The sequence below is a fragment of the Leopardus geoffroyi genome, chromosome B4 (genome assembly GCF_018350155.1).
Source record: "Leopardus geoffroyi isolate Oge1 chromosome B4, O.geoffroyi_Oge1_pat1.0, whole genome shotgun sequence".
Taxonomy (NCBI): Eukaryota; Metazoa; Chordata; class Mammalia; order Carnivora; family Felidae; genus Leopardus; species Leopardus geoffroyi.
This window is the reverse complement of record NC_059341.1, coordinates 27183185-27204279: the sequence shown is the minus strand read 5'-3', so window position 1 is coordinate 27204279 and position 21095 is coordinate 27183185. Positions and strand designations below refer to the sequence as shown.

General features: G+C 40.0%; 1 protein-coding gene across 1 annotated transcript in view; it reads right to left on the bottom strand.

The window, feature by feature from the left end:
* Window positions 1-4050: 4050 nt before the first annotated feature.
* The window catches only part of LOC123589897 (mitochondrial poly(A) polymerase), a 34020-nt gene continuing 16975 nt past the window's right edge, over window positions 4051-21095 (bottom strand). The window contains exons 6-9 of the mRNA XM_045462477.1: window positions 18960-19186; window positions 7464-7556; window positions 7306-7379; window positions 4051-5006 (exon numbers count right to left, since the gene is read on the bottom strand). Coding sequence (XP_045318433.1) covers window positions 4644-5006; window positions 7306-7379; window positions 7464-7556; window positions 18960-19186 — 757 coding nt within the window. The 3' untranslated portion in view covers window positions 4051-4643. The remainder of the gene's footprint in view (window positions 5007-7305; window positions 7380-7463; window positions 7557-18959; window positions 19187-21095) is intronic.

Sequence of the window (21095 nt, the reverse complement as noted above, 5' to 3'; positions counted from 1 at the left end):
CATTCAGGGCCCTTGTTTCTTTATTGATCGTGTGTCTAGATGATCTATCCATTTCTGTAAGTGGGGTGTTAAAGTCCCCTGCAATTACCACATTCTTATCAATAAGGTTGCTTATGTTTATGAGTAGTTGTTTTATATATTTGGGGGCTCCAGTATTCGGCGCATAGACATTTATAATTGTTAGCTCTTCCTGATGGATAGACCCTGTAACTATTATATAATGTCCTTCTTCATCTCTTGTTACAGCCTTTAATTTAAAGTCTAGTTTGTCTGATATAAGTATGGCTACTCCAGCTTTCTTTTGGCTTCCAGTAGCATGATAAATAGTTCTCCATCCCCTCACTCTCAATCTAAAGGTGTCCTCAGGTCTAAAATGAGTCTCTTGTAGACAGCAAATAGATGGGTCTTGTTTTTTTATCCATTCTGATACCCTATGTCTTTTGGTTGGTGCATTTAATCCATTTACATTCAGTGTTATTATAGAAAGATACGGGTTTAGAGTCATTGTGATGTCTGTATGTTTTATGCTTGTAGTGATGTCTCTGGTATTTTGTCTCACAGGGTCCCCCTTAGGATCTCTTGTAGGGCTGGTTTAGTGGTGACAAATTCCTTCAGTTTTTGTTTGTTTGGGAAGACCTTTATCTCTCCTTCTATTCTAAATGACAGACTTGCTGGATAAAGGATTCTCGGCTGCATATTTTTTCTGTCTAGCACACTGAAAATCTCGTGCCAATTCTTTCTGGCCTGCCAAGTTTCAAAAGAGAGATCAGTCACGAGTCTTATAGGTCTCCCTTTATATGTGAGGGCACGTTTACCCCTTGCTGCTTTCAGAATTTTCTCTTTATCCTTGTATTTTGCCAGTTTCACTATGATATGTCGTGCAGAAGATAGATTCAAGTTACGTCTGAAGGGAGTTCTCTGTGCCTCTTGGATTTCAATGCCTTTTTCCTTCCCCAGTTCAGGGAAGTTCTCAGCTATTATTTCTTCAAGTACCCCTTCAGCACCTTTCCCTCTCTCTTCCTCCTCTGGGATACCAATTATGCGTATATTATTTCTTTTTAGTGTATCACTTAGTTCTCTAATTTTCCCCTCATACTCCTGGATTTTTTTATCTCTCTTTTTCTCAGCTTCCTCTTTTTCCATAACTTTATCTTCTAGTTCACCTATTCTCTCCTCTGCCTCTTCAATCCGAGCTGTGGTGGTTTCCATTTTGTTTTGCATTTCATTTAAAGCGTTTTTCAGCTCCTCGTGACTGTTCCTTAGTCCCTTGATCTCTGTAGCAAGGGATTCTCTGCTGTCCTGTATACTGTTTTCAAGCCCGGCGATTAATTTTATGACTATTATTCTAAATTCACTTTCTGTTATATTATTTAAATCCTTTTTGATCAGCTCATTAGCTGTTGTTATTTCCTGGAGATTCTTCTGAGGGGAATTCTTCCGCTTGGTCATTTTGGATAGTCCCTGGCGTGGCGAGGACCTGCAGGGCACTTCCCCTGTGCTGTGGTGTATAACTGGAGTTGGTGGGCGGGGCCGCAGTCCGACCTGATGTCTGCCCCCAGCTCACCGCTGGGGCCACAGTCAAACTGGTGTGTGCCTTCTCTTCCCCTCTCCTAGGGGAGGGATTCACTGTGGGGTGGTGTGGCCCGTCTGGGCTACTTGCACACTGCCAGGCTTGTGATGCTGGGGATCTGGCGAATTAGCTGGGGTGGGTAGGCAAGGTGCACAGGGGCAGGAGGGGCAGGCTTAGCTCGCTTCTCCTTAGGTGATCCACTTCAGGAGGGGCCCTGTGGCAGCGGGAGGGAGTCAGATCCGCTGCCAGAGGTTTGGCTCCGCAGAAGCACAGAGTTGGGTGTTTGCGCGGAGCGAGCAAGTTCCCTGGCAGGAACTGGTTCTCTTTGGGATTTTGGCTGGGGGATGGGCAGGGGAGATGGCGCTGGCGAGCGCCTTTGTTCCCCACCAAACTGAGCTCTGTCGTCCGGGGGCTCAGCAGCTCTCCCTCCCTTTGTCCTCCAGCCTTCCCGCTTTCCGAGCAGAGCTGTTAACTTATGACCTCCCAGACGCTAAGTCGCGCTTGCTGTCGGAACACAGTCCGTCAGGCCCCTCCGCTTTTGCAAGCCAGACTCCGGGGCTCTGCTTGGCCAGCGAGCCGCCCCTCCGCCCCGGCTCCCTCCCGCCAGTCCGTGGAGCATGCACCGCCTCGCCGCCCTTCCTACCCTCTTCCGTGGGCCTCTCGTCTGCGCTTGGCTCCGGCAACTCCGTTCTGCTAATCCTCTGGCGGTTTTCTGGGTTATTTAGGCAGGTGTAGGTGGAATCTAATTGATCAGCAGGAAGCGCGGTGAGCCCAGCGCCCTCCTACGCCGCCATCTTCCCTCCGTCCTCCTAGAGCTGTATTTTAAAGGCTGAGGAATTGCCAGGAACACAACATAGCTTGAAACCATCTAATTCTGTTCTCACCTGACAACAGCCCTTGAGCCAAAGAAGAGAGAGGCAAGGAGTAACTGACAGCAGGACGGAAGTCCTACTGACTTCAACTGTATTTTCTCTTCTCTTCTATGATCACTTAGGGGCTTTGTGCGTGAGTGAGACAGATTACAGATGGATACCAGTGGGCCATAAAATCCAGAAAAATGTAGAACTGAAATTAATCTGATCTAGGTGGGCTCATATCAAGTCTTTCACATACTGAACAAAACTTTTTCCTTACCTTATTGCTGCAATCAGTTTTAATTAAGCAATGGCAATGGTAAGCAACTGAAGATTATCTCTACAATCTAATAAAACTATTTTTTAAAAATTTGGGAGGCGATACAGAGAAGTTATGAGAAAACATTAAATTTGTTTGTAGTCTATATTCAGTTAACTAGAATTAAAACTTTGTATTAGAAGATCTTTGTAGATTAAAATTTCCCACATAATTAAATCTGCTCCTGAAAAGTAATACAAACTTACAGTGTCAGAGTTGTTCTATAGATTACAAAAAAAAAAAAAAAAAGAAAAGAAAGAAAATGCTAACACGTATTTTATGTGCCTCAATGATCATTTTAGACTTAAAAAAAAAAATGTCCAATGTCCAACCTTAGAAAGAAAATGTCCAAATATCTGTGAACAGAAAATCACTTCCTTTGGAAACTCTAAACCAAATATGCTTTTTAAATCTCTTTTTAATTCTTAGTACAGATTTCTTGCCCAACAGAGTAAACCTAACTGAAGAACAAATGAAAACTAGCTTTTATTTATTTATTTGTTTTTTTTTTTTAATTTTTTTTTTTCAACGTTTATTTATTTTTGGGACAGAGAGAGACAGAGCATGAACGGGGGAGGGGCAGAGAGAGAGGGAGACACAGAATCGGAAACAGGCTCCAGGCTCTGAGCCATCAGCCCAGAGCCCGACGCGGGGCTCGAACTCACGGACCGCGAGATCGTGACCTGGCTGAAGTCGGACGCTTAACCGACTGCGCCACCCAGGCGCCCCGAAAACTAGCTTTTAAAAGAACTGTATACAAGAACACTGACACCTGTTTGTTGGTTTCAGATGTGAAATCAAAACAGCAGAGCCATGAGGGTGCAAAACTTACTTGCTCCGTAACAATTCTATTAGTGAGTTTCCCAAACAGGTTAGAGTTTCTGACCTAAAATTTAGATGGGCAACCATTTTGAAAAGCACCACAAACTGTAAATCTGATTTCTGAATGCAAGAATTACGCACCACAAACACGAAAAAGTAATAGCTAAAGAAAAGTGACAGGTATGATGTGCCAGGCTCTTGACCTAGCACTTTCCTACGTACCTCACTCAAAACAATGTGTGAAGTAGGCACTACTGTCGTCCCCCCTGTGACAGATGAAACAACGGGGCCCCGGACAGGCTGAGCCGTCTACCAGGAAGCCAGGCTGGCTCCAGTCCCCAGTGCTAGTCCTCTAGCACCGCACTATTTGCTTCTAAAACTGAAAATTATTCCACAGGAAATGTCATGGAAGTTCTATTTCAATATGTCTCTATTTCGAACAGGAAGAAAGGAGGTTTCAAAAGTAAAAGAATATTGGAAATATGTAGTAGAAACAGGGTTTTATTTTTGAAAACAAAAGTGACTAATATTTTAAAATACAATGTACCAATATTTTTACAGATCTGGCTTGGAATAGCTCGAATGCAGTGAATGAAGTGTCCGCATTCATACCTTAAAAACATGACCATTTTTGGAAATCACTACCAACCTGTTTTAATGTATATGTGAATAAGAGTACAGTACTTTGCTTGAAGAATAAAAAATAAAAAATACATACTAAAGAGTACTAGCAAATTCGGAAGTTTTATTGTATCCACTGACTACATACGTACATATCTAGAAGTCCTTTTAAATGATTTCCACCCAGAGACGGATGTAGAGATCAACAATGGTTTGATCTGAAACCGGATTGTTACCGCTTTCTTTGTACAGTTTATTTAAAGAACATTCTGATCTCCTTCCACCTGTTCCTCGTGGCTGACAGCTCAAAGTGCCGGTGGAAAGGAGGCTTATCAGACTGAAACCATCCCAGAACTTCAGACCGGAAAGGGGCCCCATGAGAAGATCAGGGGAAAGTGGTTCCAGGTAGTCCAAGGAGCATGTTACCGGGGAAAACCAGTTCTTGGAGGAGGAGCCATCATGCCTGAGTAGTAACTGTTCTTTTCCCATTGGTGCTGGTGGCATTTTCTGGACCGCTACTTTTTATGGATTCCAGCAGGCTTTTAATTCTTTCACTTGCGGGCTTCTTCCTTACCCTCTTGGCGAGAGACGCACTGTTCACGACAGACGGCAACAGCAGGGCCGCCAGCCCCCAGGGCTGACTCCTCGATGAGGAAGGCCGATCTTTATCTTCCTGATTTAAAATCCAGGCACTTTCTCTGGCCAGATCAACAAATTTTTGTAGTTGGCTTTGACTTACATTTTTGCTGATGTTGAGAGAAGTTTCAAAAGGATTCTGAATGTGTAACGGAGAAGATTCAGGTTTGTTTTGTTCCCTTCCCTATAGATTGTTATAAGGAAGAGAAATGCATAAATACACGAAAAGTTCAGACAGAACAACCATTTGGTTTAATAAAATGTTAAAAAACATGTAAAATCCCAGCATGAACTTTACAGAGTAAAGGATTTCTTTCCTAAGGGAACCAGGTATGTGTGCATGTCATGTGAACATGTACTTCTGATTTTTTTTACCACTGTAGTTCTGTGATTATTCTTTAGAGAAAAATAAATTAGGTTTATGAGCTACGGATGATGATGCTCAGATGAGAGGCACCTCAACTAAGTCAACCAATAGAAGTATTCTTAAAATAACACAATTTTTACCTAACAGGATAAAGCTAGGAAGGGTAAAAAAAATGACAAAGAAAAATAGCAGAAAATAAGATGAAGACACTTACTTTTAAGACTTGCTAAAAACATAATAGAAGCACACAAAATTAGAATCCTTAAATTAAATACGGTAATTAATGTTTCCCAAGTATAAAATCAGAAAGGAAGAGAAGGAACAAAGGATTATTCATTATTCATTTTAAAACACTGGAAGTTTTTTTTATATTCCTAAAGATCCAACTTCTATTCTGTGAGGCTCTAACAGGTACGACAACATCTCACAGAAGTAAAAGAAATGCTAAAGCTGTGATCACACGACCAGCAGATGCAGTAGTCTCTACAAGCTTTTCCTCTTTCAAAGGCTATCACGTGTATTACTCAACTATTACAAAGCAAATGGCCAAGATTCCCCAATGTGAGCAGCACCTAGTGATTCCCTAACTTCTCTCATGCCCTAGCCAGCAGTGGTCCTGCCTATCCATCATCTTTGAGCCCTGGGGGTAAAGTACAAAAAGGATAAAGAACTTCGTATGATCAGCGACCTTTTTCTCATATGGAATCTAACTCCATATCAGTTTGCATTTCAGAGCTCTGTGTCCCCTCCCCTGCCCTTCCCCACACTTTTTTTGTTGCTGTTAAACAAAATCTCCATGAGCAGGATAAGAGTTAGGCGAGAATGAACAAAGGCGAACTAAAGAAACAACAGAAAAAAATACCTGAGGATGTGTTTTATGTAGCCAGTCTTACAACGGTTATAATTAAGTACCCAAATGCTAAACACAAACCCAGAGAGCTACCTCAAGTATCCCACATCATGAACAAATTTTGCCTAGGGTTCTGCTCTAGATTTTCTTGTTTTAGAAAAATGTCTAGGGGCGCCTGGGTGGCACGGTCAGTTAAGCGTCTGACTTCAGCCAGGTCACGATCTCGCGGTCCGTGAGTTCGAGCCCCGCGTCGGGCTCTGGGCTGATGGCTCAGAGCCTGGAGCCTGTTTCCGATTCTGTGTCTCCCTCTCTCTCTGCCCCTCCTCCCGTTCATGCTCTGTCTCTCTCTGTCCCCAAAAAATAAATAAACGTTGAAAAAAAAAAAAATTAAAAAAAAAAAAAAAAAAAAAAAAAAAAAGAAAAATGTCTATCATTCCAACTACTCAGATGAACCAAAATCATAAATTCATTTCCCTAAATAAATTTAGGGCTCAAACTGACAGAATCACTAAAACCTCCATGGCTGTGTATCCTACTTCTTCCACAAACACAAAAGCAGTTTAGAAAGAACTGTATAAGGGCACCTGGGTGGCTCGGTTGGTTGAGGGTCCGACTCTCAATTTCTGCTCAGGTCATGATCCCAGGATCCTGGGATCAAGCTGCATATCGGATTCTGAGCTGAGCCTGGAGCCTGCTTAAGGTTCTCTCTCCTTCTCGCTCTGCCCCTCCCCCACTTGTTCTCATTCTCTCTCTCTCAAATAAAAATTAAAAAAAAAAAAAAACTGTAGGGGCGCTGGGTGGCTCAGTCGGACTCTCGGTCTTGGTTCAGGTTATGACCGTGCACAGTTCTGGAGTTTGAGCCCCACCTCGGGCTCTGCGTTGATTGTGTGGAGCCTCCTCGAGATTCTGTCTCTCCTGCTCTCTGCCCCTCCCCTGCTTGTGCTTGCTCTCTCTCTCAGAAAAAAAAAAAAAAAAAGAACTGTATATAAAATTATGTTTTCCAGAAACATTTTTAGAATATATTCTGTATTTTGAAGGATGTAGTATTAGATGCTGAAAGAGCTGGTTTTTGCTCTTCCAAATAATTAGGTGACTGATCTTATTCAAGTTAGGCAGCTCCTACAGGCTTCAATTTCCTTATTAGTATCTATTACTGCAGAGTTGAAATACAGTAACACATTAGAGTACTTTGTAAACTAAACTAATTCAGTATTAGTACAGCAGAAGACCAGATACTTAATCACCAAATATTAAAATATTATTTACCTGTCGGATATTTATGGAATTTTTATTGAAAGCGAAATTTCCAAAATATTCAAAAAATTCTTTCAGTAGTAATTCTGCAAGAAAACAAAACAAGGAGAATAAGAGGAAGGTCTATTTCAATTCAAAAAAAACCGCAAACAGAGAAAGAAAACACCTACCTAGTGTTTCTGTGTTTCCCGAAGGTTTAATTTTATTCAAGTCACGAACAAAGGTACAGTTGTGGCCTTCTATTACACATTTATCTTCTGCATCTTAAATAAACAGAAATGGAAAATATTTCACACTCTATTTCAAAGATATTGGCCTACTTCAGAAGAGAAATTCAGAATTAACTAAATCAAAGTTACAGATGAATGTGTCCTATCATTAGTCAATGCTATGTATGTTTACAGTTAATAGGTCTTAAAACTCCATTAAAAAAAGATTTGAGACTAATTATAGTACAATGAAATTAGCATTACATTTTTTTTTTTTTTTATCATACTAGAACTGTCTATCAACAACCCAATGACTCTTAATCTATCTTTTCAGGAAATCAGCTTCTCAGTTATACATGAAAATGCAGACAGTTCCCATCTTTCACCAACTCTAATCTTGGCTCTATTTTTTTATCAATAATATTTAATCTCCTCTCCATTTCCATCCTTACCACCCTTTCATGCATATTATTTTCAACAATTCATCCGTGACACAAACTGAATGCTCTGAGAGTTTTGAACAACCTCTGGCAAGTTCTAAAATGCAGTGATCTAGCAACCAGAATTCACCACCACATAGTAAATGGCATACTGGACGTTAGCATTCACCTTTTCTAATAGTATTTGTACCTTCAGAAGTAATCCCTTCCCTCATGATAAATATACAGCCACCATGAAATCCCTCAGCCATTCTAATCTACATTCCACTGTACAATCAGCAGGCAAATGCCCACTCTTCAAAAATCTAGGGGCGCCTGGGTGGCGCAGTGGGTTAAGCGTCCGACTTCAGCCAGGTCACGATCTCGCGGTCCGTGAGTTCGAGCCCCGCGTCAGGCTCTGGGCTGATGGCTCAGAGCCTGGAGCCTGTTTCCGGTTCTGTGTCTCCCTCTCTCTCTGCCCCTCCCCCGTTCATGCTCTGTCTCTCTCTGTCCCAAAAATAAATAAACGTTGAAAAAAAAAAAAAAATTTAATAAAAAAAAAAAAAAATCTAATTAACAGCCGCCTCGTCTGAAAGCATTTCCTAATTCCAAGTGGGCCATCCTTGTCCTGTGCCCCATGAGCACTTGTCTGACTGCACTCTGACTGCAGGCACGCTTTCCACTCCCCTACCCCACTCTGGGATGACAAATGTCATGGTCCTATTCATTATTCCCCATCCCCACACCCAGTCCAGCTACAACAAGTGTCTAGCATACAGTAGGCACATAACCAGTAATGTGAATGACCAATGAATGCCTATGATCCCCAGCAGGGGGATTAAATATAGAAATTAGAAAGAGATAAATGAGGGTCCTTCAAATTTTTGTCTGTGTGTATGTGTGTGGTGTTGGCATTTTTTGGGTAGACCTGGGTTACGAATGTAATTTCTCAAAAATTATTCTAGATCCTAACATGTTAATTTTAATAATTTATAGTACCCTGAGGAACTTGTACACAGTTACACTTAGGTTTTTTATGGGACCCAGACACATGTTTTATTCTTTTACACTATCAATAGATTATATTTCTTGTGACAACAGTGCCAGTCACATATGTCGATGTTCTTTTAGTTTCTCAGGAATGTATGTCCAATTAAAGCATTCCTACCATAGAAAAATGAGCTCCATGTCAAAATATTTCTAGGGCTAAGCTGTCTCTGTGACCACTGCTCTTCACTAAAAGGGGTTTTTAACAGAAAGCGTTAAAACTTGAAGGAAAAAAAAGTATCTTCTGATTTAAGATAGGACCATCCTTGTTTTTTCAAAATCCCTAAGGCATTCGAACCTAGCAGCCTGGCGGCCAAGGCTCTCCCCTCCTTTGTCTGTCCCCCATTGTTTACTGTAACACCCAGACAACATCTACTCAGTCCAATATAACAGTCACCAGCCACGGGTGGCTATTAAAATAAAATATTCAGTCCCTGGACCACACTAACCATATTCCAAAGGCCTAAGAGCCACAAGTGACCAGCACCTACCCTATGTACAACATGGATACAGAACACTTCTATCATCATAGAAAGTTCTATTGGATAGTGCTGCCTTAGAAAAATGATTCTCAGGGTGCCTGGGTGGCTCATTCAGTTAAGCATCCGACTTCAACTTAGATCATGACCTCACGGGTTGCAAGTTCGAGCCCCACATCGCGCTCTCTGTTGTCAGTGCAGAGCCCGCTTCAGAGCCTCTGTCTCCTTCTCTCAGCCCTTCCCCCACTTATGCACTCTGGCTCTCAAAAATAAACATTAAAAAAAAGGAAAAAATTATTCTCAACCTATTCTGACACAGGAAGCCCTATCACTATTAGTTTAAACCTGTGGCACTTTTTTCTTAAAAGTATTATATGAAACACTGGCAAAAACTAATAAGTAAATACAAACTCTCTCAATTGTAAGGAAAATAGCCATGTAATAAGCAATTTAACTCATATTAGGAGCTTGATGACACATTCCTTCAACTTCACCATAAGTGAACTTAAAAACTATGAAAAAGTAAGGTTATGCATTTACTAAATTTGATTTTCTGGCTTCCTTGGGAAACCTTAGAGCCTCATGGATTGGTACGTCAATTATTCTTTCAGCAGGGTACACATGACGAATGAAATTCACTGAATAATGTTCTCGCAGCCACAGCCAGATCGATAAACTTACCCACATTTTTTCAGGGTACTAATATCCACACTATAGTAACTCATAATTAGTCACAGAGATCACTACTGGCACTTACCCAGGGGCTGCAGTACAGATAATCCTGTCTACGGGTTGTGTGATTGTTTACGTTAATCTTTCTGGTCAAATGAGCAAAATCTACATTGTGCCAGCTACATGCATTTCTAATAAGTAACCTGAAGTTGAGAGGCACGAATATTAGGGACATAACAGGCAAAAAGTTCATATGAAGGCTTACTATGTTTTTTCTTCGATAACAAATCTTTTATGATGTCCTGGTTTTTTACGAGGAGCTGGAGCAAAACTTGAAAACCTAAAAATCGTATAACTATATTCAGCTTCTATTATAACTATTAACAGGTCCAAACCTTCCAGAGGTCAGTAGTAATTAAATGGGATAAGCAAAAAGGTGATCCCTGCTGTACTAATTAACGCAGGCTGCTGAATACGGGGCAGGGAGTCCTATACACTTAGACATTAGACACACTGGCAGTTTGCTTCCTTCTAACCCACCCAGCCAGAACTCTTTTTGAGAATGCACATCCAAGCAACTGCCTCTCAAGTACCTGGATGTAACCTTGAGAAGAGTGTAAGTGTTATGGTTATATCCATGTTTCAAAGTAGCTTTACTGATTGTCTTGTAGCTCACTCAATTCCAGAATGCGACTCATACTTAGACACTATTCTTCACATACGTACATCTATAATATAGACTGTTCCCTATTAATCACTTATGCTAATCAACAGACAGGTGAAGTTCTACCTGCTCCTCCCACCATGCCATATGCTCCAGTGACACTCAGCCTCCCTCGGAGGGAGCCTATATACCAGTTATGAGCACATGCTATGGGGTGAACGTGATGAAACGAACACAAGCATCTATCTTCACCCCCTCCCAAAACACCTATGAACTGACAGTAAAGTGACATAAAATCTTGAAGACAGAGAACAGAAGAAATAAGAACCAAAAGTTTTTCAGTGGAAGAACAGATGAACAAGTAGCAAAGACTTAGGAACTCTGAAAAGACTAAATCCTAAACTAGTAGTAAAGAAAGCCAAAAAAAGGGACGCCTTGGGTGGCTCAGTCCGTTAAGCGTCTGACTCCTGATTTCAGTTCAGGTCATGATCTCATGGTTTGTGGGATCAAGCCTCCTGTCAGGCTCTGTGCTGACAGTGCACAGCCTGCTTAGGATTTTCTCTCTCTCTCTCTCTCTCTCTCTCTGTCCCTTCCCCACTCTCTCTGTCTGAAAATAAATAAACTTAAAAAAAAAAAAAGCAAAGAAAAAACCAGAGCTCTCTCCCAACAACTCAGGAGCAGAGCTCTCTCCCAACAACTCAGGAAATAGAAACACCAGGTCTAACTGGAAGCACCATGACTGGAAGCTTCCTGGTTAAAGAAGCAGTTAGACTCCCCCAGATCTCTTCTTCCCTGACAGAAAACCTTTAGAGTACTTTGGAGTACTTGGAGAGGGTAAAAGAGAGGGTATCTACACACGGAGCTACAAGACATGGCTGTGGTTGGGAAAATGGTTCTAAAATCAAGAAGAAAAGCACAGTAAGTATCAAAGTTACAGCATGCTAGTAACTGGGTCTTCTGTTCCAGACCAAAACAAAAACAAAGCAAAAAAAAAATTTTTTTAAGTCATTTCTGGGGAATCTGAATAGCTCAAGAGGAATGACCTGGGGAAAGTGACATAAAAAGTGCCCACCAATGCAATAGTCCAGCTACACTGCCCCACAATGAAGCTCAGAGTCAACAAGCCCCACCTAAGCTCAGAGATTCAAATAACTTTTTAGTTTCCAACTCAAACATGAGCAGAAAATCAAAGATTATCAGACACCTGACAAAGGCCTCTAAGAGGACACGAAACTTAAAAAATGAAATAAAATGAAAAAAGCTACTTAGAAACAAAAGAGGCTACATAAGAAAGAATTAATTCACAGAATAATAGATGATTCTGACTATTCTGAGAAAAGATTTGGACAACCGGTAGCAAGTTGGAGATTCAAGTAATGTTAAGCACAAAAAAACTAAGCAAACAAACTATAAACTCCAAAGAACAGAAAAAGTTGGGTAGGAAAGGAAATTAATTTTAGTTTACTCCATGGATTAAACAGGAATAGCATTTAGATAGTCATAATATATAGAATGCAAAGCAGGGGGGCCTGGGTGGTTCAGTTAGTTAAGCATCCAACTCTTGATTTCAGTTCAGGTCATGATCTCGCAGTGTGAGATTAAGCCCTGCTTTGGGCTCTGTGCTGACAGCATGGAGCCTGCTTTGGATTCTCTCTCTTTCTCTCTCTCTCTGCCTGTCCCTTACTCACATTCTTTCTTAAAAAAAAAAAAATAAGCATTAAAAAAAAAGTGCATAGTAAAATTATGCTACAGCCATATTCAGAATATGAGGGGTGGAAGAGACATGTGTACGGTGAGGGCTACAGGGGGAAAGAAGATAATTCCTCTTTTTTCATAAAGGGAAGTCATATATGATGCTTAAAACTAAAACTCAAGAAACATGGGTCATCGTTTTGCAATATATACAAATATTCAATCATCACACTGTATACCTAAAACCAATATAATGTTGTATAGGTCAATTATACTCCCCAACTAAATAAAGAAATTAAAGCATTTTATTTTGAGAATATGGTTTAAAACAGCAAACAGATCATCTAAGAGTTAAAAGTGGTGCCCACAAAGGGCAAAATGACTCGAAGGCAGAGGCTCAGAGTGGAAGTTATTGTTATGAAATTTGTAGAATCTTTTACTCTTTAACTATTTAACTATGTGTATCTGTAACTTTGATAAAACTGAACTTTAAAAATCATAGTCCTTTTGGGACTCCTGGGTGGTTCAGTCGGCTGGGCATCCGACTTCGGATCAGGTCATGATCTCACAGTTTGTGAGTTCGAGCCCTGTTTCAGACTCTGTGCTGACAGCTTTGAGCCTGGAGCCTGCTTCAGATTCTGTGTCTCCTTCTCTCTCTGCCCCTTCTCTGCTCACGCTCTCTCGCTCTCTCAAAAATAAATAAACATTAAAAAAAAAAAAATCATAGTTCTTTTCACCAAACATCAATCATTAAGACAGTGAAAAGAGAACCACAATTATGTATTTATTTGACACATAAAGACATACACATGTATCCATAACATGTGACAAAGGACTCGTATGCAGAACATATAAAGGATTCCTGCAAATGAATCCCTTAAAAAGGACAGATAGGTGGGACGCCTGGGTGGCTCAGGTCATAATCTTGCAGTTCGTTGAGTCCAAGCGCCTCGTGTTGGGCTCTGTGCTGACAGCTCAGAGCCTGGAGCCTGCTTCGGATTCTGTGTCTCCCTCTCTCTCTACCCCTCCCCCACTCACGCTCTGTCTCTGTCTCTCAAAAATAAATAAATATTAAAAAATTTTTTTAAATAAATAAATAAAAAGGACAGATAGGGGTGCCTGGGTGGCTAGGTCAGCTAAGCATCCTACTCTTGATTTCAGCTCAGATCATCATCTCAGGGTTCCTGGGACTGATGAGCCCTGAATCGGGCACTGTGCTGACAGCATGGAACCTGCTTAGGATTCTCTCTCCTCTTTCTCTGCCCCTGCCCCTACTCGTGCTCTCTCTCTCGCTCTGTCTCTCTCTCTCTCTCTCTCAAAATAAACACTTAAAAAATGTTTTTAAATAAATAAAAAGAGAGTGCAAGAGAAAAACAGGCAAAAGACTGAAAGAAACATCACAAGAGATACCCAAATAGCTGACAGATACATATATGTGTATGAAAAGGGGGTCAATGTCATTAGGGAAAAGAAAATCAAAACACACCATGATGCCACTACACGTGCATTTGGAATAGCTACCATAAAACAAGATAGTATCACGTGTTGGCAAAGACAGAGAGCAATTCTAACCTGTACATAACACCCATGGGAGTTTACACTTTGGAGAACTGTTTGGCAGTGTCTATTAAAGCTGAATATACCCAAATCCTAAGACTCAGAAATTCTATTCCTAGTTTATAGTTGAAAGACAGGAGTACCTATAGTCACCAAAAGATATGTGCTAGAATGGTATGAGCAATTACTTGTAATAGTCCCAAACTACAAATTATTCAAATACCCATCAAAAATAGAATTAAAAATATCTTTTGGTATCTTCACGTAAAAGAATACTGTACAGCAATGAGCATGAATGGTCCACAAATATACTAACAGTAGGAAAGAATCTCCTCAACACAATGCTGAGCGGGAAGAAACCAGACACAAAGCAATACACACGACATGATGCCCTTTAGCTAAGGGACATAAACAGGTAAAAGCAAGTCCATTGTTGGGAAGGGGTGTGGGGATGTGTAGGGACTTGGAGGGAACACACCAGTACTTCTGCAGTATTTATTCAGTCTGAGTGATGTTCACTTGGGTGTATTCAGTTGGTCAAAATTGGTGTGTGTGTGTGTGTGCGCACACATACTTCTGTAAGTATTATATTTCAGTTACCTTAAGAAATTTAGAAAACCTCTCAAAGCCTCAGTCTCTTCACCTATAAAATGAAAATATAATTCTGCCTCATAAGACTTGTTGGGAGGACTGAATGAGATGGTGTGTAAGATTTTTTAGCTAAATGCCTGGCACAGAGTTAGCACTCAAGAAATTGTTACACAGTCAGTCACAGAGCTACCAATGAAAACTTTCTTCCATTCGGGGGTTTCTGCATCAACACTGCCAACAATACCATACCCAGTCATTTCTTCCTCAAACCTTTAATTCATCACAGGAAAGAAGTCCTAAACAAAAAACTGTAATCAAACAACTGTTTATAAAAGGAAAATGCCACACGAAGCACTAAGCACAGAAATAAAGACAGTAAAACCAAAAAAGGAGAGAACGCACGATAAGAGACATGGGGGGGATGAGGAGCAGTGGAGATTATACAAAAACACAGAGAAACAGAAATTCAAGAGTAACCAAAACATGAAAGTTGCCATCATGCTCAGTACAAAAAGTTTTCAACTTTATAATGTTCACCCAGCATCTGAAATCTATTTACTGAACTTCCACTATGGACCCAATCCTATGCCAGGAACAGAAGATGCAGAAATAAATCAGAGACTGCGTGCCCTAGAAAGGCCTGGCCACCTTGGGTAGATAAATCGGCTATGTTACAGCTGTCAACGAGCAGGTGTGCACCAAGGACTTGGAGGCCACCCGAGCACCACCTCCTGCGAGGAAGGCGGGAGGGAGCCAGAAGATCTGGGACTCGGTTTGTCTTCTTTCTTCGCTGGCCTAATCTTGAGGAGGTTCTCCACATAAACTGAGGAGGTAGCGAGAAAGCAATTTCAGGCAAAGACAGAGATGTAAAAAAGACTAAAACATCTGAGGATCAGCGAGGAGTTTAGAGTGCTGCCACTCCCGATTTGCACAAATAAGTAAATGTGAGACGGGAGGAGGAAAAGGACGATCAAAGAGACCCCTAAATACAACTCTACAATGTTTGGACTTATTCTAAGCTCCAAACAGTGGTTTATCAAGTCCTAGAAGTGCTCATAGGTGTTCCACAAATTTATGCGCCTTTTATTAATAAACAAACAGGCAAGCAAACGTATTTTTTCTTTTTTAAGAAATACGAATTGAGAGCCTCTATTTGGATATCAAGTGAGAGGCACGACTCAGAAGAAACAAAATGACTGTACACAAGACTTAACTCACTCAGCCAAACAATCATAGAATACCCAAGACGATTTTGATTATTTCATGGTCTAACACTGTTTTCATTCTTGGCCAGAGACTGGTGAATACATATCAATGTGGAACCACTGGTTAAAATCAGGAAGGGTAAAAAAACATGGAATTTGAAAAATACTTCAATGAACAGAAGAAGAAACTTTGATAACTTCTTCTTGAAATACTCTTCACCACATCCTTAATATACATTCACTTATGAAAAATTCTTTGATGGCAAATTCAAGATATCATTAGGACTTCAAAACCAAAGACAAAAAAGTAGCAATAATTCTGTCAAATTTGCTTTTTCACTTATTGACAATTCATTTCATTTATTGGCAATTTCAGAGTAGTAACTGCAACAACAAATTCAAACTTAGTGTTTAAAAGCTAACACAGAAAAATTTTAAACCACCAATGTGGTATTTTAAAACAAAATTAAACAATTCCAAAATCAGTTTTGTCCGTTTTGATGCCATTAGATGTGAATAAATTTAAATTGTTTTAAAAAATAGATTTGAAATAAAAACTCAACATACTGTAAATGTGTCCATAGATCATATTCTTTTTCTAAAATAATTAGCAGAAAGTTTTTAGAAAGTTACTGAAGGATTTCAAGAGAGAATAATACAATCAGAGATGAATTTGTGAATATCACTCTGCTAGTTACAACTACATTGGTGGGAAACAAATGGGGCTGAGGAGAAAAGGCAGTAAAATGTTCCCAGGAAGGGAATGTCAAGGGCCCAACTCTGGGAAGAGTAGCAGTACGAGTAAGACTAGACTAGAGCCATCAAGATGTGAGGGATAGCTTGCTCCCAGCATAAACTTGCCTTAGTTCTTCCTACTTTCTACAGATCCTACTCTTTCCTTAGCTGCTGAACTCCAAAAGTTCCATGATTTTTTTTCCCAAAATGGTCTCTATGAGGGCAGTTTTAGGCATCAATGCACACAGCAAAGGTTAAAGAGGAAGCACTATTTACAGGTTGCTTACTGGTGAGGATCTCCCCACATTTAATACTTAATGCGTGTATGTACGTATGTCTTACGTCTACCAGATTGAGTTACCTTAGAACAATGTCCATATCGTCACTGCCCCAAAAAATAACACCTGATGTAGAATAAGTCACCAATAAATATTTAGTGAATGAATGACACCAAACAATGAGATGAGCACAGCCATGGATGCTGCCCATCTATTTCAACCTCAACGGTGAGACATGTGACTACTACCCTACCTTCTGAAAACTTCCCAGTTTCCATTAACCCATCATACTGAACTTTTTTAAAGCTCAACTTTAAGCCATGCAGCACTTAACAGCGTTCACAGGAAGGAATTACTTCTAATTTGGATAAGAGAAAGTGGCATAGATGAGAGAATTTAGAGAAGTCACAATCCAGTCACAACCCACAAACAGCATGAACCAAAGTGCTAAGACAGAATACAAGGAGTCATCACCATAGCGAGTGGAATGTGGGAGCACATGAAGAGGAGGAATGAGAGAAGGGGCTGGGAAATCAGGGACAGCTCCATAAGTGAAGATCTCAAATACGAAGCTGAGTAAACCGAGGTTTACTCCATAGGGAATAAAATCTCTTTTAAGGTTATTTTAAACACGGAAGATTCAGGGATATACTTTAGAAGTATTATCCTGCAGCAATACACAGGACGGGCAGAAGATAGAGCATCTATACATTTTCAGTGTATCCCTTGTTTACCTTCCTTTTAGAATTTTTAATTTTTTTTAACGTTAATTTATTATTGAGAGACACAGAGACAGAGCATGAGCATGGGAGAGGCAGAGAGAGGGGGAGACACAGAATCAGAAGTAAGCTCCAGGCTCCAAGCTGTCAGCACAGAGCCCGACGTGGGGCTCGAAGTCACAAACAGCAAGATCATGACCTGAGCTGAAGTCGGACACTTAACCGACTGAGCCACCCAGGCGCCCACCTTCCGTTTAGAATTTAGAACTCTAATACTTTAATATCTCTTCTGGCAGTCTACCAAAATGTCAAATAATTTGGGACATAAATAACATAATAATTTTAAAATAATTCACCTAAGACTGCTTGTAAACTTTTAACTAAAAACCACATTTAGGATCTTTAAAACATCATGGAACAGTTTTTAGCTTCTTTAAAAATAAATCTGGGGGCACCTGGGTGGCTCAGTCACTTAGGCGTCCAACTTCGGCTCGGGTCATGTTTTTACAGTTTGTGAGTTCCAGCCCTGCGTCGGGCTCTGTGCCGATGGCTCAGCCTGGAGCCTGCTTCAGATTCTGTGTCTCCCTCTCTCTCTGCCCCTCCCCTGCTCATGCTCTGTCTCTCTCTCTCTCTCTCAAAAAATATATATGTATTATGTATATTATATATATAAAAATATAAATATAAATATAATTGTATACATATATATATTTAATATAAATAAATAAATAAATAAATAAATAAATAAATCTGGAAGTTCAGATTTGGAAAGCCATCCTGAAACTATGATCCACTCAGAAGCTGTATCTGGCATAGGTTTTTTTTTTTTTTTTTTTTCCCCAAGGTCATTCCAGGCTTGGTCAACTAAGAGAGAGGCTCCAACTGTCTCATGATAATTGTAAACAACCTTGCCAACTGACACAAATAAGGCAGAACTCTAAAGACCTCAGCTTTGCAAATCCTCTGCTCTCATGACCCCTGGTGGGCATTAAAAAAATAAAAAGCACTTAAGTTTTAGATTCACAATGTTTTAAAAATACAGAAGACATGGGGCGCCTGGGTGGCGCAGTCGGTTAAGCGTCCGACTTCAGCCAGGTCACGATCTCGCGGTCCATGAGTTCGAGCCCCGCGTCAGGCTCTGGGCTGATGGCTTGGAGCCTGGAGCCTGTTTCCGATTCTGTGTCTCCCTCTCTCTCTGCCCCTCCCCTGTTCATGCTCTGTCTCTCTCTTTCCCAAAAATAAATAAACGTTGAAAAAAAAAAAAAATTTAAAAAAATACAGAAGACAAATTATATGACTAATAAACAAACACACATGTTTTTGATAACACCATTTTTGATAATGGTAATTATATTATTTAAAACATCAGAAAGAGAAAATAGATTGCTTCTAGTCTTACCTGCTAGGGTTTTCAGGGAGTCTAGTGTTGGAAGAATAGGGGGTGATCTCCTCTGGAGAAAAAAGATGACCATCATTGTAAGAGAGAAATTTGTAATCCAAGAACCAGGAATACTGCTCGTTAATGAGTGTGCTCGAGCCCAACATCGAATACTGAACACCAAGGCTCTCACTCGTGAATCAAGAGCACCATATATATAAAGGAGTTCAGAACTTTTCAAGGCAATCCTTCAAAAGAAAAAAAAAAAAAAGAATTTTCAAACCACCAAATTATGGCTCCAGACTAGAATAAAACACATACCTGGGAACATATGTAAATATCTTACCATTTCTGAGTGTATTCAGAACACCATGATCAGATAATCAGAAGCATTATGTATTTGCAACATAAAACTGAATGTGAATGGTTGATTATCAAACACATTCATTACCACTAAAATATTCTTTAAATGTTGACAATCATGATGTAGTTGTAAAACTTAGAATTTTTAAATCAAAGTTCCTAAACATGACTTAATTAAGAGAAACGCTACAGATGTGCTCTTTAGTAACTATCAATAAAGACAGACACATTAGTAAGTGAGAGGCTCTACACCTGGCTTTCACGCTTTGGTTATCTAGTTCTTGGCAAGCAAGGAAAACACTGTACTAATTTTATCAAGAGTATAAATGTCTTAAAATTCACGCAAAATTACATATGTCTAACATTGATAAAAACCAAAACCTACAAAGATAAAATGTCTTTTAAAGAAACCGACCTTTAGAGCCAATTTTCAAAAAGCTTCCTAGTCATAAGTTACAATGCAAAAAATTATTAATCAGAAATATTTTAAAGTTAAGCTCCTACTGATCAAAACATGTCTTGTAATGTCCCAAAGAACCGACAGAGGGCACAAAACCATTAACGGTATCAACTTCAAACTGTGAAGTATCAAAACATTTCCTTCCTGAGTTTACAGAGAACAGAAGAAATGGCAAATTAGAAATTCAAGGTGATTACATGTTTTATGTAAATGAATCTGAATTAAGTTGCAAATAAATGTCAAATAGTGCCAGGTATTCGATATAAAGAAACAATGCAGGAATATAAAAACCTGAAAGATTTTAGAACAAATTTTTAAAAACCTGTCCCAACAAGACAATAAAAATAACACTGCTACAGACACAGATGCCATTTTGTTCTATCACACATGCTATACAGAAAATATAATAATGATAGAAAACGCAGTATGTATACTTATTTTTACTCCCTTGGGCTACTTGAGAGAAATTCAGAAGTACTTAGCACTGCCTTGTTAGTGAGCAGGAGTTTAAGCAAAACTGCTCTGAATGGATTTTCTGAATCTATTGTTAGTACAGATTATCTAACAGATAATGTAGTGAAATCTAATGCATGCAGTGAGAACACTACAGTTCTGACTTCAACTCCTGCATTGAGAAGTTTTCCCTGCTAAGAACAAAAATGATAAGGAGTCAGAGTAGGAAAGAACTTGTCACTCGCACCCCATTTTTTTAAGGAAACAGGCTGCTAGGATAATAAAATGAAAATATGCTAAGGAAAACACTTATACAGACTGAAGCTGCTCCGACCCACTTTCCGTCCGAAGCAAACACCATCTGGGTTTAGGACCCTAAGTTGCCTATACCCAGAGGTTCAGGGTCAAACCCAATGTGCTACTTTATTTTCTAAGTATACTTAGATGACTACATACAGAAGATCTGTTGGGGCGCCTGGGTGGCGCAGTCGGTTGAGCGTCCGACTTCAGCCAGGTCACGATCTCGCGGTCCGTGAGTTCGAGCCCCGCGTCAGGCTCTGGGCTGATGGCTCAGAGCCTGGAGCCTGTTTCCGATTCTGTGTCTCCCTCTCTCTCTGTCCCTCCCCCATTCATGCTCTGTCTCTCTCTGTCCCAAAAATAAAATAAACATTGAAAAAAAAAATTAAAAAAAAAAAAAAAAGATCTGTTGCAGGTGTTTTCATGGTATCACCCTATGTAAGGTAAGAACAATGAAACAGTTCTCCTCAGATGACGTTAGGTATGTTAACACTTCAAACACAGCGTCCTAACATTTTATTTATGAATATCAAAAAGCCAACAGATATATCTAAGAGAAAATATTTCCAATTTTTAAATCCAAG